Source organism: Urocitellus parryii, chromosome 4, assembly GCF_045843805.1.
Source record: "Urocitellus parryii isolate mUroPar1 chromosome 4, mUroPar1.hap1, whole genome shotgun sequence".
Taxonomy (NCBI): domain Eukaryota; kingdom Metazoa; phylum Chordata; class Mammalia; order Rodentia; family Sciuridae; genus Urocitellus; species Urocitellus parryii.
The window spans coordinates 30,471,346-30,488,851 of record NC_135534.1 but is presented as its reverse complement, the minus strand read 5'-3'; the positions used below and the strand labels follow the sequence as shown (position 1 = coordinate 30,488,851).

The 17,506-nt window shown below is 46.3% G+C and overlaps 1 protein-coding gene across 1 annotated transcript in view; it reads right to left on the bottom strand.

Moving 5' to 3' along the window:
• The window catches only part of Slc1a2 (solute carrier family 1 member 2), a 115,177-nt gene that overhangs the window by 44,616 nt on the left and 53,055 nt on the right, over positions 1-17,506 (bottom strand). Inside the window, exons 2-6 of the mRNA XM_026405123.2 lie at positions 15,944-16,083; positions 14,037-14,189; positions 11,977-12,227; positions 7,029-7,194; positions 2,170-2,296 (exon numbers count right to left, since the gene is read on the bottom strand). Coding sequence (XP_026260908.1) covers positions 2,170-2,296; positions 7,029-7,194; positions 11,977-12,227; positions 14,037-14,189; positions 15,944-16,083 — 837 coding nt within the window. The remainder of the gene's footprint in view (positions 1-2,169; positions 2,297-7,028; positions 7,195-11,976; positions 12,228-14,036; positions 14,190-15,943; positions 16,084-17,506) is intronic.

The following is a 17,506-nucleotide window of genomic DNA, read 5'->3' as shown; positions in this document are numbered from 1 at the left end:
TGTTAAAAGTTAATAATTACTATTATTAGTTTCTCAATGCTATATTTTGCTACTATTTCAAACTTTTACTATTACATAGAAAAGAATACAAAAGAACTCTGATGATTTTAACTTGAGGGGTCAGTTAAAGGGTGGTTGGCTGTTTTCCCAGAGCCTTCTCATACATACATCATTATCAAATGATGATGCTGATGAGGTGGCTAAAGAATGAACAGAATGTGTAGAACTGGCACCTCATACACAGAACGCCCTCCTGACTACCTAGATGAGGCAACCAGACAGCTTTCAGGAATAATGCCTCACAATGGCCCTTCATCTCCCAGGGAAAGAGGGAGATGTAAGAGTTTTGGTTTCAATGAATGGGAAACTTCTTAATCCACACCACCCTTCACCCATGAGGAGAAGGGAGACTACGCTCTATCCCCCTGACTCATCAGATTGCCTAGAAGATTCCATTTTCTGCAAGGGTTCAGTAGAAATGATGTTGGAATAGATGAACCCAATTTGTGTACATTATCCACATGGTTGGCCTCATATTCAGAAATATAAACTGTGTCTTTAGAACAAGGATGTACATTGTGCTATGAATTCTAGGGAACAAGAGCAGATTCTAATATGTAGGCGAGAGGCCTATTCTGCTTTATGTACTATTGCTTAGTAAACACTCAGCAGAGTTGGGAAACCAGTGGGTGAGACCAGATTTCTAAGAGCACGTCCGATCTTAGCACAACCTCTGCAACCTCACTGTTGTCCACATGGCTGACAACTGCCTCTTTCCTTTTCTGTATGAATCACGAGTGACCCGGGTTGAAGACATTACTTTTGGAGTTTAGAATATTGGATCAGAATCTCCACACTCCTTGGATTGGGCCTTGTCCCTGGTATCTTGGATTGGTCTTGCATCTCTGATCCGGTTCATCTGTAGTATTGCTGGTTGGTTTTTCAGTCTTGTTCCTTTTTCTTCCAGTATAGAGATCAGCAAACTTTTTATGTGAAGAGCCAGGCAGTATATACTTTAGTTTGGGGTGAATCTACAGTCACAGTGGCAACTATTAAACTCTGCAGTTATAATAAGCAAGCAGCCACAGGAAATGTGTAAAAACAAATGGGCATGGCTGTGTTCCAATAAAACTTTGTTTATGGACGCTGAATGTGAATTCCACACAATTTTCATGTGTCATGGAACACTATTCTTTTGATTTTCTTTGCTTTTTAAGCATTGCCATCAGATGAACATTTGTGCCCCTCTCCATTCATGTGTTGAAATTGGAGCTGCCAATGTGATGATATTGGGCGGTGGGGGTTGTTTGGATGTGATTAGATTATAATAGTGAAGCTCTACTAGGTGGGGTTAGTGCCTACTACATTTTGAATGTTTGTGTTTCCCCCCAAAATTCATACATTGAAATTTAACTTCTCATGCAGAGTGTTGGCAAGTGGGCCATTCAGGAAGAGAGTCCTCAAGAAGGGGGTTCGTGTCCTTATCAAAAAGGCTTGAGGAGGCCTGCTTGCCCCTTCTACATATAGAAGGAGTCGTCTATGAGGAAAAGGCTCTCACCAGACACCAAGGCTGTTAATGCCTTGATTTGGGGCTTCCTAACCTATAGAACTATGAGCAGTCGATTTCTATTCTTCATAATTTACCCAGTCTAAGGCATTTTGTTATAGCAGCTGAAATGAACTGAAAAGAATGTCCTTATAAAGGATGCTAAGAGGGTTTCTAACTCTCTTTTCACCAAGTGAAGATCCGGTGAGAAATTGGTCATCTACAACCTAGAAGAGGGCCCTCACCAGAACCCAACCATGCTGGCACCCGGATCTCAGACTGCCAGCCTCCAGAACTCTGCACAACAAATCTAGGTCATGGATGAGTTACTCAGTACTTTGTTACAGCAGCCTGAACTAAGACAGACACTTAAAACAGTTAAACCTATCCTCAGCTTATGGGACCTACAAAATAAGTGATATATCAGATTTGACTCCACGGTCACTATATGTTGGCCCCTGTACTAGGGGAAGCTCAAGAAAATATTTCCATCTTTTCTCAAGGTCTTTCCAGAAAGCCACTTGACAGTGCATATCCACTCTTTCCTGCAGGGAGGGTCCAGTATCCTCTGGGGACCCCTAGGCTTTGGCATTCCCCACTACGATAAAGAGCACACAACTTACCACATGATCATGATCACTAACTTCATTACAATCTCATTCAAAATGTTGAAGAACTCCACCATCAGCTTGGCTTGCTCACCCATCTTCCCCATGGCGATGCCGAAGGCAATGAAAAATCCTATCAGACCTGTTGGGGGAATCACATTACACAGAAGGGCAAATTATAAACCATGTGCTTCTTTTCCCTCTGTCTTTACCATTCCCAATGTAGGGGAGGGAGCCATTTACCCTGGGAATCGAGAGACAAAACCATCATATTTCACACTGAAAGTATTTTTCTCCCTGGATAATCACAACTTTCCTTAACACTTTCCACATCAGCAGGTTAAACTCCAAGTAGTTTAAGTGTCAGTTCCTTGAAGAAAATTAATTCATTTTCATTTCTAGCTTAAAAAAAAAGTGCTCTTTTCTTTCCCTCCTCACTTGTGAAATCCTGTGAAACCACGTGTAAGCAGATTCCATTATTACATAGATTAATGAAGAAAGACTTGTTGGGACTTGGAGATTATCATGCAAACTTTGCAGCCAATATTGGAACAGCAGAGACCCATTAGCTAATAAAGTCTTTGCTAGGGTTATGTCTAGATTATTTGGGTCTTATTCCCCACATAATAAATGGTTGGCAGGTTTCACTCTTGGAAAACCCTAGAGATAAAATTATTTTTCTATTGCTATATATCTAACGTGAAAAGGGGGAAGAATGTTGAAAATTCAAATGGAAAGTGATAAGAAATCCAAGGACAATTGGGAAACCCCAATTTATCTTGTTTGAACTCAATCTGTTATTTATGTTCTAATTTGTCGTAATTATTTTCATGATCAAATGGTTAGAATACCTTCTTTTTTATCTATCTTTTTCAGGATCATAAAGGCTGAATGTAGATTTCACTGTCAGATTTTGCTAGTCCCTAGCCCCTCTCCCCTCTCCTCCATTCACTTCATATCCTAGTTTAGCCCCATGCCAGCCTCCAGGGTCAATCCTTACCCCAGGCAGGAAGGATTTGAGAAGTTGGGTCCCCACCCTCTTGATGTCAGTCAGCATGGAATTGACTAAGTCCTGGACTAAGTCCAACTCTTGGGTCTTATTTCTGTGTTAATTTTTGCCTCATCACCTGCGCCTGAGGTCCTGGGAATCTGCCCTATATTTTAATTCCTCCAAGGCTGATCCTGGTTTTCTCCCCCTAGAAGATTCCCTCTGCCACTCCAGTTAATCCTTTCCACTCTCTCCCTCAGAATCTCACCCCAACCCGGTGAGACTGGGGCTCACTGCATGGCCCACAGACATCTGCAATACCTCCTGAGGCTGATCTGGATTTCTGATTGCCAATTGCTATGGGTTCTGACCCATTATTCCCGGTTTGGGGGCTATTTCTGGCTATTTGTGTGAACTATGTATAAATCTTGTTATACCTTTGGTACAGACTTTGCTTGTCCTGTGGCTTTGACCCTGACCATGAAGCATGGGCCATCTTCTATGTCCTTCCCTCTATCCTCTGTCTCCACACCAACCCTGTCCCAGTTTGGCAGCCCTTATTTCCAGTTTCTCCCCATTATATCCAGTTTCCTATTGTGTGCAGTTATGCCTGGAATCCTGACCTATGTCAGGTAAATGATAGCATTATAACTTGACTCTCTTAGTCAAGTTCTGTCCTTGAATCTCTGACTCCATGCTTTCCCTAGTCACTGCAACCACTAACCTCTCTGTACAAAGCACATCTCTACCCAAATTGTTTAGCTTACCCTCTGTGGCAATCTCTCTCTCTCTCTCTCTCTCTCTCTCTCTCTCTCTCTCTCTCTCTCTCCAGCAAAAAAAAAAAAAAAAAAAAAAAAAAAATCCAAATCTTATGCTTTCTAAATTGCTGATGTTTAGCATTTAATATCTCCCCTTTCAGCTTTTGGCCATAAGGTTTAACTAGTGACTTCACATGTGAGTTATTCACCCAAGAAAGACAAGGGCTTAGGGAAGATTGGATCCAGAACCGAGCAGACTAGTTCTAAATAATGTATAAGATCAATCTCAGACCACTCCTAAACCCTTCTCTCAAGCCCAGGGAAAGCAGTTTTCTGAGTGAAAAATAATAAATCTGTGGATATTCTGCCCGAGAATACCCAGTGTTACTTGGTTAATGCCATTTGAAAACTTCAAGAGAAAAATGCATGGGTCTCAAGGTCCCAAAGAATTGGAATGAAAAAGCTGCCCCCTGGGTCAGTGAACAGGGACTGTATGTATGAGTCAGAAGGCAGATTTCAAAAAGAGCTATTGGAGTTGATTTAAGCAGTTGGGATTAAGATGGAGCCCAGATTTTTTTTTTTTTTTTAAAGGAGAGAAACAGGTCCTTAAAGGAGTGTGAGGCAGAGCCAGGGCTGTATCTTCATTTATTGATGTGCTGGATCCTTGGGACTTTCCAAAGTCAAAGAGCAGAAAGACGGAAAAAAACAAAACCAGACCAAAAAAGTCTCCATCTCCACCCCTGGAAGATCATGGAAAGAACCTTATTTCGACCATGATTGGTACATGGGAAGTTTCCCAATAGCTTAACTTCCTTTGGCTTCCAGAGCCTTGATCTGCACTTGGATGGAAACCCATATACAACTTGTCGTTTCCCTGGGTAAACATTGCCTAATTGAAATCACTCACTGGGACTGGCGAGTTTCACTTGAACAAAGCCCTCTTAGATGCGCGGTCACTGGGGTTGGGAGGGTTGCAAGTTGTGTTGAAACTCCCCAGCGCACCCAAAGGTCATGTGACTTTCCACCAAGACTCTGAATGATTCACTCCAAAGCCTTGACCCCTGTTATTCAGGACCCCCACCTCCTACAGAGTTGGGGGGGGCAGACACTGTGACAAAGATTTGGGTCTTGGGGCTAGGGTTGTGACTCAGAGGTACAGTACTCACCTAGCACGTATGAGGCACTGGGTTCCATCCTCAGCACCACATAAAAATGAAATAAAGATATTGTGTTCACCTACTACTGAAAAATATTTTTTTCTTTTTTTTTTTTTTTTAAAGGAGTTAGGTCTCCAGTTATGACCTGTCAGAAGAAACCAGGGGGCACTGAGAAGGTCCTGAAAGGACCATGGATATCTGGGCAGTTGGAGGAAGCTGCTCACAGGCCAAGGATATTTGCAAAGCCTCCTTCTCAGAACTCTCCCACTTTCTCCTCTCTCCTTCCACCCCTCCCCTCCCACTGATGATCAACAATGTTTATTGATATTCCTGTTGCCTGGCAACCCAGTCAGCTTATCTGTTCCCTCAATCACTTACCCAACCTGCTACCTGACAGGCCAAATAAAAGAGATCCCACTCCCAGTTCTCAGTAACTGAGAGGTCCTGCTCACACTACCTTTGCACTACCTTGATTAGTGAGCAGTAGGGATATCAAAGTTAGAAGAGTTAGAATAAAAACAGGACACCCAATTACATTCTGAATGTCAGATACACAGTGACTTTTGTTGTTGTTTGGTATTTGTACATCCCCTGCAATATTTGGAACATACTTACATTTTAAAGTTACTTATTATTTATCTAAAATTCAAATTTAATTGAGTTACCCTGTATTCCAACTTGGCAACCCAACCAAGGAGATGGAACATTTGCCCCCCGAGATAGTTGAGATCTAAATGCTCTCAACTGATTTCTTCAAAGTGTCATTTGGAAGACCTGGCTTAGAAAACCAGATTCCCCATTTCTCTTATGATCAAATGTTCCTCTTTAGGGACTCCATTCTAGTGGTGGGTGGAGATTATGAAGGGGAGCATGCCCCATAATGTGAGGGAGTGCAGAGTAAACTGGTCAAGGTATAACTACCAACTTGGGGGAGATCTCATCTCCTGTGGGGGTGCATTTGATTGAGCTCCTCAGCTCTTTAGCCACTTGTAGGGGGCAGGAGTGGTACTGGGAATTTAACCCAGGGTGCTTTACCACTGAGCTACACCCCCAGTCCTTGTCATTTATTATTTACAGACAGGGTCCCACTAAGTTGCTAGGGCCTCACTAAGTTGTTGAAGCTGGCTTTGAACTTGCTATCCTCCTGCCTCAGCCTCCCAAACTGCTAGGATTACAAGTGTGCGCCCCCACACCCGGCTTCAGCCACTTTCATTAAGGATCATAGTCCATCTGAATGGAGCACATGCAGGCACTATTGTGTATTATATATACAATCTCATGTGACCCTGACAAGGATCCGCAAAGAAAATGATAATCCCATCTCCATTTTACAACAGAGATTCAGAAAAGTGGAGCTACTTGTGCCAAGTCAGAGAACTAGTAACCGGTCCACAAAGGGTCCAAACCCAGGTCTGGCCAGCTGCAAAGAACTCCCGGGATGGAATGCTAAGAAGGCACCTGGCTGGCGGTAAGCACTCCCTGGAATCCCAGAAAGTTAAACAGACCATCTTCAAAGCCCCTGGGGCTCTACTCCAATACTCCAAGATACTGGTAGCTTTGCATTTGTTTACAGACGGGAGGACACCTTGTCTAGCACAGCACTGGTACAGACAGGCAGCACCAAACAACACTTAGGCAGCGAAAGAAATGCATGTGTCACGGAATAACATGGAGATTCAGATAAGATTACTTGCCAACATCAGAGAGGCAGGGAATGTGCCCGGCGAATGTCAGCCCCCTCCTCTTTCCCACACCTGACTGCTAGCCCGGTTCCCCTTGCTCTTATCAGCTTCCAGTCCCAGAGAGACTCAGGTTGCTCCCCAGAGAGAGAGCCTCCTGCTCCACCTAGAGGTCAGCAGAGTTTTCTGAAAAGGTGTGAGGGAGGTGGAGCTGCTGAGAGCAGGAAAGGCTGCGACCAGCCAGCAGAGGCACCTCCCCGGAGCCAGGAACCCCCACCATCAGTTTGCCTACCTAAGACATTCATCCCGTCCTTGAACTCCAGGCCCTTTTTGATAACCATCTGAGTTTCCTCGGAAGCCTCCGTCACAGTCTCGTTCAACAGGGAGACAACAGCGTTGGTTGCATTGGTCTCCTCTGACTCAGGTGCCACCAGGACTTTCTTTGTCACTGTTTGAATCTAATGGAGGAACAAAAAAAAAAAAAAAGAAGCACACAGATAAGACTTGATCTGAAAGGTCACAAAAAGCCCCACCACTCATAGATTTTAAGGGTCCCATATGTTAAAAATAATGAAGAAATGCCAAAACAAGGTTATGAGAATTGGAGACTATTTCATATGTTTGTATTTAAGAAATGGTATTTTATTACACACATACCGTGGGTGGGATACAACTGTCTTTATCTCAAGATAATTACAGGATTGGTTAATTAGCTTGTCCTGTGCGACAGAATACAAGCTGAAAGTCGAGGGATGGGTGTCTTTCTTTACCATGATTGTGCTTCTGGGCCTCAGGGACAATATCAAATGTCCAGCTGGAGACCCAGCGAGGTGGTTCTCCCTGCCCGTCGGACAGTCATCAAAAGCCAACTCTCACTTTGGATTCCTTCCAGAACCAGGGTGTCCATCTGGACCCCAGGTGTGACAGCTGCCCGCAGCCACCACAGCAGGAGCATGTGCTTGTATTTTGAATGTTGTGTTCGGTGAGAGAAAACCTGCTCTTTCTGGGCAGTGCTGGCCACTGTCCTTAGCTCAGTGCTCCCCCACGTCACTAAATGCAGATGGCCCCCAAGGAACCTCCCACCTCCCATGCCGTTCCTCGATATCCGGGCAGCGGCCCTATTTTTAAAGGTGTCAGGCACCTTGCACGCAGACCGCTGTGAAAACTCACATCTGAGCCCCCAAAAGCACCACCTCCGAGGGTATGAAAATAGAACGCAGGCAGAATCCTAGAATGTCAGAGCTGGCATGCAGAAGGTGACAGATGGCTGAACCTGAATAGATAGGAAAGAGGACGCGTGGAGAAGCCAAGGGATCTTCAGACGTCATCGTCACTGGCAGAACTGGGGCTTGAGCTCAAATGGCCTGACCATGATTGAGGTCGCTCCTTCTACCCGTTCTGTGTGTTAGACTAGGCAGACCCAATCCTCCTGCCGCTGGGCCCGACAGCGCTGAGTTGACCAGATGATAAAATGGGAGAGAGGGAGGCGGCATTCTCTAAGATGAGTCGGGTGCTGTGTTCTCAGCCTGGCCCAGGCGCTAGGGCAGGGTCCGGCTGTGCAAGGAGAGAAGAGGCAGCTCACTGGCACCTTGCTCTGGGCAATGGCAGTAGGAAAGAGAGACACAGGACTGGTCAGAGGGGGAGCCGCCACAGAGTGGAATCAGGCTCCCAGGAAAGAAAACTGACAGCCTATCTTGAGGAGGCAAAAGGAAGCCAGGGCTGGTGTTAGAGGTCGCCATAGTCATTGGCCCAGCATACGGTGGCTGCAGGGATCAGGTAGAAGGCCAGGCGCTCCAGGTTTGACACCTACTGCCCCTGTCAGTGGCCAACCCCAGAGCAGATTGCTAGTTAGTGACGGAAATAGGGGTCAAAAGGTATTATGTTTGACTCCAAAATTCAGCTTCCAAATAGCAAGGCCAGGAAATGAAGTTGAAGTTGAAGACACGGGAACACTGAAACACAGACCTAGTCCTCTGCCTGAGTCCCGGAGACATAGACCCTCTCTGGGGTGGACAACCCCACATGAGTACCAGCTCTAGTCGACCTGAGTCCAGGTCACCCTCACCTCCCAGCTTAATTGCTGCAGAATCACCGGGTGTGGCAGTGCATGCCTTGAATTCCAGCAACTCCCCAGGTTCAAGGCCAGCCTCAGAAAGTTAGTGGGAAGCTCTGTCTCAAAAAAAAAAAAAAAAAGACTGGGGGTGTAGCATAGAGGTAGAGTGCCCTGGGCCCAATCCCCAGTACACACACACACACACAAACACACACGCCTCCGGACTCACTCACTCACCTTCCTTCTCGGCTACCTACCATCTACGGTTATAGCTGCCTGTAGTTCCATGACTGCCAGATTCATTATTTTATTCTTCTTGCTATTTTAAATAGAAAACCAGTCACCTCCCTGGCTCAAGCCCTCTTAGAAGAACCCACACCTGACTTTGGCCTACCAGGTCCCCCTGTGCTGGGCTTTCTCCTGCTCTTTCCCTACACAGTGGCCTCACGCTGGCCTCCCTTCTCCTTTCTAAACACCACCCACTGGCCTCTGCCTCAGCTCGGAAGGCTCTCCTCCCAGCCTCCCACAGGCCCAGCTCATTCTGATTTCTTGTCGGTTCAGTTCAAATATCTCCCCTAGTGACTACTCAGCCCACGTCATCCGGCCCTCAGAAGGCACCTATCCTGTGTATTCACCTGACACGTGTTTGGGGCTCTCTCCCTCCCCCTGGATATGCATAAGCTCCCTGGATCTGCACCCTCCTCTCTCATTCCTGTGGCATCCGATGCTGAGCAGAGGGCCCACAGGCATTGGCTGAGTTCCCTGGAAGAAAAGATCCTGCGTGGCCTCCTGCTGGACTGGAGCTGTGCTGCCAGGCTACACGTCACAGCCAATTGCTCCCTTGGAAACCTCACCTTGGTCCAGTCAGTCCTAAACACCAAGAAGCCTCCCTGCTCTCAGAGACCCAGGCCTGACTCCAGTGAGCCAGGTCCTGGGGTAAGACAGCCTTCACTGGGGACAGCTCCCTTTCTTCCTCTGTTTCTCTGATCAGGAAGCCTGCTCCACTGGAGACCTGCATATCACACACTCCTGCTGTGACTCACAGAGGGGCCTCTCCTGCCCCCTCTCTCTGCAATGCCATGTTGCTGTATAAGAATGGCCTCCTCTCCTCCAAGGCCCTCCTCCTACTCAGGCTAAAGGAGGTAAAGGATTCTACACTATTATTCCTCAGGTCCTACGAACAGAAAGGAACTCGAATCCTGGGTTGAGTTAGAGACTAAAGCTCAGTTCTCAGATGACTTTGGTCACTGGAGGGCAGGACCCAGCCAGGGTGAGGCAGAGAATAGTGCATTCCTCTATTTCAGGGTCACAGACGGTGGCCTTTGCCATGGACAGCTATCTGCAAAGACGGTCTACCAGCCAGAGAGGTCCCTGAGGATGAGCCCAGCGGACATCACAGAAATTCATTTTAAGATCGGAACCACAGCTCCAAGGGCTTGACTGCTTCGTGGGCCTGCCTTCCAGACTGAGAGGAAGTGCATCTGGAGGCACACAGCAGGCACAGGAGGGAGGGAGGCCCAGCTCTGTCCTTCCCGGTGCCTCCCACTCTCCCACCCTCCAGAGTCTCCTCCTAGCTCAGCTCCCAGGAGCTACAGTTCCAGAAGTTCCAGAGGGCTCCTTCCAAAATCTTCAGGATAGACTTGGCAGCCAATTGCGTCTGTCACTCCAAAGCAAGTAATTTCATCTTTCTAAGCTGGCTGGCGGTTGGGCAAGCACGTGACACAGTGGTGGGGGGTCACGGAAAGCACCCTCTTCTCCAGTCTAATTCTAGTGGTTCCCATTATACTTCTCCTCTTGGAATGATTTCCTCGCATACAGGTCCATGCTACATGTACCACCAAACTAGCATTTTTTTTTGTTTTACTTTGTTTTTAGTTAACATAATTATTATACATATTTATGGGCTACGATGTGATGTTTTGATACATGTACACACCGTGTAATGATCGAGTCAGGATAATGGGCATATCTGTCACTCAAATATTATCATTTCTTTGTAAAATAGCATCTAAAATCAGAGAACACATGTGTTCTGGATTCAGCAGAGGTTGGCAACTGCATCTTGGGGTCAACTGGGAACACAGACTTTCCTTCTGTCTCCTAAGTTCCTTCTTTTGTGATTCCCTGGAAATGGTTGACAGAGGCTCAGTGGCTGTCACCTCGCCCCTCCCTAGGCTGCTGGGAACTTGGGTAAGTTCTAACCTAAGTTTCTGGCCTTGGGGACAGAAAATAAGCCAGTAGAGTCTAGGCAGCTGATTCAGTGGTTATTCAGTGGTTCTACTTGGCAGAATTAACTGTTTTTAAAAGTCACAGTTTAAAAAAAAAAATCATGTGTGCTGTCAGCAGGAATACATAGTTCAACACTTTTCAGTAAGGTTACTTTGCAATATCCAGCCAATTCAAAGTACCAAGATTTCTGGCAGCGCATTTTCACTTCTAGGAATTTACACCATAGAAATATTATACAATCACGAAAAAGAAAGAGGTGCATGTAACACACTGCACTTGGGTTGAACTTCTAAGTTCAGGCACACATGCATATGTGGCAAAAAAAAAATATATGGAAAGAAACAAATTTTCAACCTAAGTGGCTCTAGGGTGCGGGAGGGGAGCTTCTAGTTTTTATTTTATCTCCCTCTTATACTGTTTAAACTTTACACAATCCACGCATGTGCTATTTCCACAGCTTTAAAAAAAAAATATCTGAGCCACCCATCCATCTTAAAGATGGATTTAAAATTCTGATTCTGCAGGGTAGTTGTACCTTTTTTAAAGTGCCACACGGGGTTTTGTTATACTGCCAAGATTGAGAACTACTAGGCTTCAGAGGGTTGTAAACAAGACTGATTAAAATATGCTCAGGCACAACTCAGAGATAAGAGCAGAAAAGGAAGGAAGAGACTAAAGAAGAAACCAACACACACACACACACACACACACACACACACACACACTAAGAGAGCAGGAGAAAAGGGAAGGTTTAAAAAAAAAAAACAAAAAAAACCATGAGACTCTAATCCCAAGATACTGCCCCAGACCACTTCATCCAATCCCTGGGCCTGGAGAGAGATAATTAAATATTAAGAAAATTGCTACCCAGAGTTGGTTCATTGGAAATGGCCTCTCTCGAAGTTCCTTGATAACTCAGAAGTTTGGAGAAGAGAGAAAAATCAGAACCTCAGGTTACCTGTTGGAAACAGGCTTGGACCAGGTTTTCCGGGAAGAGATTTCGAATAAGATCCAGGAAGGCGTCCAGGCTGGACACCTCGTCATTCTTCTTCCCCGGCCCCAGCTGCTTCTTGAGTTTGGGATTGCCAGGGTGGATGGCCAAGACCAGGATGACCCCCAGCACGGCGGCGATGATGGTTGTGGACATGTAGTACACCATGGCCCTCGTGCCTAAGCGCCCACTAGCTTTAGCATCCAGGCCCGACAACCCTGGGAGGAAAAGAAATCCAGAAGGATTAATGCTGCCAAGCTTCTGCTAAGGCTCCACATCTGCACGTCTCTAAGCCTTGGCTCCCTGTTACTCATATGCATCAGGGGTCAACTACACCCCAACCACTAAACAGCTGACCTATCCTACAATTTACAATTCTATTTTCCAAGGATATTTTTGAGATTCTTGGAGAACTGGAGAGAGTTAGGGATCATACAGTTCAGAGTTTGCAAGTGGCCGGTCATGACATGTTTATTGGTCGTGAGTTAAAGTTGAATCTATTCCATCTTAAATTCTGACATTCTGCCCTTTCTACTCTGTGGCCTTATGGTACCTTTCTGTGGAGTGATGGTGCTGGTACCTGCCAGTGTTCACTTTATTTATCATTATTATTATTATTTAAGGTCCTTATTTAGGAAAATAAGAGGTTGGTCGACCCAATGCTATACTCAAAGTCTCTTTGGAATACATGACTGGCCACTGAAACAGAGAGGAGAACAGGGATTGAGCACAGCTCTCTCATCTCCCTGAGGTGCAGGCTGATGGTCCTCATCCCTGATCCTCATGAAGGACTTGAAGAGCATTTGGCAAAGCAGCCACCGGCTGTGGCCCTCAGCTCTACGAAGGGAGGTGAGAGAAAATTCCAAGCCAGTCACAAAAACTCCAGCCTTCACTGGGTTTTTTTCTAGTTGTTTCTTCAAACTGTCCATTTCCTGGTTTCAGTTCCTGCTTTTACTAGGCAGAGGATGGAGCCCTTTTCAGGGGGATCCGTTCTTTTTGCTGTGGGGGAGGAAGTCACTGATGCAAACTTCTCTGAATTGAGTTGACCCACCTACGACCTACTTCTCTTTACAACCTACAGTCTAATTCTGGGCGATGGAGGCCAGGTTTCCTTACCAGGCTGGTCATCTCTTAGCAAAGAATTTTTTTTTTTTAATCATTTTCTTGTTTGCTGGAAAACACTGGAGGTAAAAAAAAAAAAACAGATTCACTTAATCCAGGGCTGAATGATGTGACTCTGGTTAGCTTCTGAGCACTCAATCCTGAGCCCCAGCCCTCTGCCCAGTGGGCTCACTGGTCAACCTACTGCGAGATGGTGCAGCAAACCTTGGCTTAGCATCTCAATCTCTTGGAGCTGCTGGAGCCTCATTCCCTTCGTAAGGCGATCAGTGCAGAAAGAAAGGCAACTCCTCAAGGTCACCTGGATGAAGGCCCAGGTGCCCACCCTCACTCAGAGCAAGTCTTAAACACTAACGTATTCCCTGCTTGAACAAAAGGACGTGGCAGGAGAAAACAATCACGGAGGGAGGAAAATAATTCTCTCAAATAAAGTCATGAATTCTTTTAGCCAAAAACAAAAAGCAACCATGATGACATCCATTAAGGATATCTTGGTTCTGAGAAACTCAAAGGGCTTTCATGTCTAGCATTTCATTTATTTTTAATGCGCACCTTCGTCCATGCCAAGTTAAATAATACAGTGTCCTTTCCCATCTTTCACTTTTATCAGTTTCTGGACAAAACGCAATTTAGAAAATTGAGAAAAGTGCATGTCAAAACTTAAAATCACTAGAGATATCACCCCTTTGAACACGCAGTTGTTTCCTTCTTGTCTTGTTACAGGGAAAGATGGGTCCACCAACAAAGAGCAAGCGCTTTCTTTTTTTAGGATTGCTTATCTCCATTTCAGAGACTGGGAAAAGGAGGCTCTAAAGTGAAATGACACAGACATTTGCTTACTCAACCAAACTGAGATTCTTCAGTCAATTCAAAATCTCCATTGTCCATCCGAAGGGAGAGAGGCTTACCTGTGATTAAGCTGGAGATGATGAGAGGGAGAATGAGCATCTTTAGCATCCTCATGAGGATATCCCCTGGGAAGGCGATCAACATGACCACATCGGGGTGGATGGGAGACACCAGGCGAAGCAGCCCTCCACACACTGCCCCCAGGATGACACCTGGGAGGAAGGAAAGTGGGGGGCAGACTGAGTTTATGGTTTGCCACAGTCAAATAAATAGTTGTAGGACTTACTTCAATGATACTCAATGTTCTCATGCTCTGCCTTATTAGAAGATGAATAAAATGGAATAAAAGCACGAGGTAAGTGAAGTTGATTTTGACAATTAGCAAGAGACCCTTGGGGAGTGCTAACTGTTCCAACAGGCAGCTCCAGGAGAGGCAGGAGAGCCTTCTCAAGGCTTTATGCAAGCTAAAAAGAAGACCTGGTTCCACCATCTTTGAAGATATTGACTGTTCATGCATAGAAACAACTCACAGCGCCCCATATGGCTTCTCCTCCCAGCCCAGGTGTGGCCACACAACTTGGCACGAAGCATGTGTCTTCCTTCTTAACCAAAGGCCAGATAAGATGAACATGACTGACCAAAATACTATGTGTTCCTTTTTTGTCCCCTGGTGGGGCAGGGGGCGGGGGACAGGGGGCTTCCAATAACTTCCCTATAGCTCACCCTCCCTGTTTGTCCTTTTACACGATCCTTGAACTTGCTGATCTTATGGGAGCTCAAGGACACTGAAAATATAGACTGTGGGAGGAACCCCATCCAGCAGAGATGCTGGCAGGAGGCTTTAGCCTCACAAACCCACAGATCCCCCCCGAGCAAAACTTCAGACCCCTGACAAGGGTGGCCCACCCTACACACGGCTGTGGAACCCACAGGTGAGGTCACAGCACCTCGGGCTGGAAGGGAGGGGAGGCATTTCCAGATGTGAGGTTTGGGGAGTAAATTCCAGAATGTGGACAGACCAATGAGGCTGAAGGCCTGGTCACGTTTTCTTCTACAGGTGGAAATGGTACTGTCCAACTTGAAGGCCTAGGATGAATGAGATCCGCTTACATGCAGGGAAACCCTTGGAAAATCCAACCACACTTATGGTTTTCCTATTATTCAGTGAAATGAGCCATGGCAAATTCCCCATCCTGACCCTGGTCCACCAGCATCCAGGATAACTGGCTCACACGCTGGGCCACAGATGGAGGGTGTGTGGGTGGGTGTGAGGGGTGGGGAGGAGGAGCCGTCATCTGCCTCTCTGTGTTGCTAAGTGAGGGCTGGAGAACAAGGGAGGGATTTCAAAGAGAAATGATGTGGCTGTCACTGCAAGAAACTGCCATTTATCCCCATTTTTAAAAAAACCCTGGTTGGAAACCTGAAGACCAAGATTTTAGCAACAGTGCACACAGAAGAACCACCCCAGCATGTGGCCTGAAGCCAGGAGGAAGAGGAAGCAGATCAATGCTTCACCATGTGCTTCTTGCTCGCTGCTCTCATTGGCTGACGTGCCCAGTGAATGATCTGCAGAAGGCGCCTGGGGAGCCCTTCTAGTGGGGTTTCCTGCAGCCACTGGCCTTGATGCGGGTAATGTGATCCACTGACCACCTTCTTTGGAATCGCCTAGAAGGTTTGCTAAGGTGCAGAGCCTAGGGCCTCACTTCAGATGGTCTCCGTGAGTGTAGCCTGGGGATCTGCGTGCTAACACACCCATAGGACAAGCCTATGCCTGACACTTGAGGATTACTAGAGTCCAAAGCAGAACAAATGGCTGGAGTGGGTGATGGGAACGATTTCGCCTGGGCCACAGGCCTTGGGCAGAGCACGCGGTTCCCTTTCTGGTAACAGAAAGTTGATTTTGACAATTAGCAAGAGCCAGGAGAGCCCCCCGAGAAGAGAGAGTGACATGGTGTCTGGCACCTACCGAACACCGTCAGTGTGAGCAGGAGATTCTTCCCCAGCTTGTCACACAAGCGCAGGCACAGAGATCGGTGCTTGGGCTCCTCTGAGCTGAGGTGGCTGTCAAGCATCCGTACTTCCACCTGCTTGGGCATATTGTTGGCACTGCAACAGAAGGGACGGTGGTGAGTGGAGTCAGCGGGCACCTCCCTGTGCAGCTTCAGAGGCTCAGGTAAAGGGGCCTCCCCCAGGCACAGCTGGGCATGTAAAAACAAGAGTGACAGAGGCTGGGCACGGTGGCACACGCCTGTGATCCCAGCGGCTCAGGAGGCCGAGGCAGGAGGATCTCGATTTCAAAGCCAGCCTCAGCAAAGGCGAAGCTTTAAGCAACTCAGTGTGGCTCAGTGGTCAAGTGCCCTGAGTTCAATCCCTGGTAACCACCTCCTCCCCCCAAAAAAGAGTGACGCAGGGCATGCTGAGTTCCAGTTCACCTATAAGCAGGACAGTAGGACATCTGGAGCACTTATGTGCTTGGTGCTTTTACTCCCATTTCCTTGGGTCCTTGCAGTAGAGAAAAGAAGACTACAAGCTGTGGTCAGGTTTTCAAGAGACCCCACATGCTCATCCTGGGGGTGGGGGAGATGCACTCCCCATTCCATTTTACAAAGACTAACTTGCCTAAGGTTGCAAAGCCTAAAGGAAATGGAGATGCAAATCCAGATAGTCTGGATCTAAAACCTGAGCTCTTTCATTCGTTTTTGTTGCTGTTGTTCTAAGTAGTTATACGTGATAACAGAATGCATTTCAATTCATTGTACACAAATGGAACACGACTTTTCATTTCTCCGGTTGTACAAAATGTAGAGTCGCACCACATGTGCAGTCATACATGTACCTAGGGTAGTGATGTGCATCTCATTCCACCATCTTTCATACCCCCATGCCCCCTCCCCTCCTCTCCCTCCCCTTTGCCCAAAGTTCCTCCATTCTCCCCACGCCCCCACTCCCCCATTATGGATCAGCATCCACTTATCAGAGAGAACATTCAGCCTTTGGTTTTGGGGGATTGGCCAACTTCACTTCACATGATCTTCTCCAACTCCATCCATTTACCTGCAAATGCTATAATTTTATTCTCTTTTAATGCTGAGTAATATTCCATTGTGTGTATATACCACAGTTTCTTTATCCATTCAGCTATTGAAGGGCATCCAGATTGGGTTCACTGGTTAGCTATTGTGAATTGAGCTGCTATGAACATTGATGTGGCTGTGTCACTATAGTAGGCTGATTTTAAATCCCTTGGGTATAGATTGAGGAATGAGTAGCTAGGTCAAATTGTAGTTCCAATTTAAGTTTCCTAAGGAATTTCCATACTGCTTTCCATAGTGGGTGCAACAATTTGCAGTCCCACCAGCAATGTATGAGTGTGCCCTTTTTCCCCCGCATCCTCACCAACACTTATTCTTGCTTGTATTCTCAATAATTGCCATTCTGACTTGAGTGAAATGAAATCTTAGAGTCATTTTGATTTGCATTTCTCTAATTTCTAGAGAAGTTGAATATCTGAACTAAACAGACACTTTGC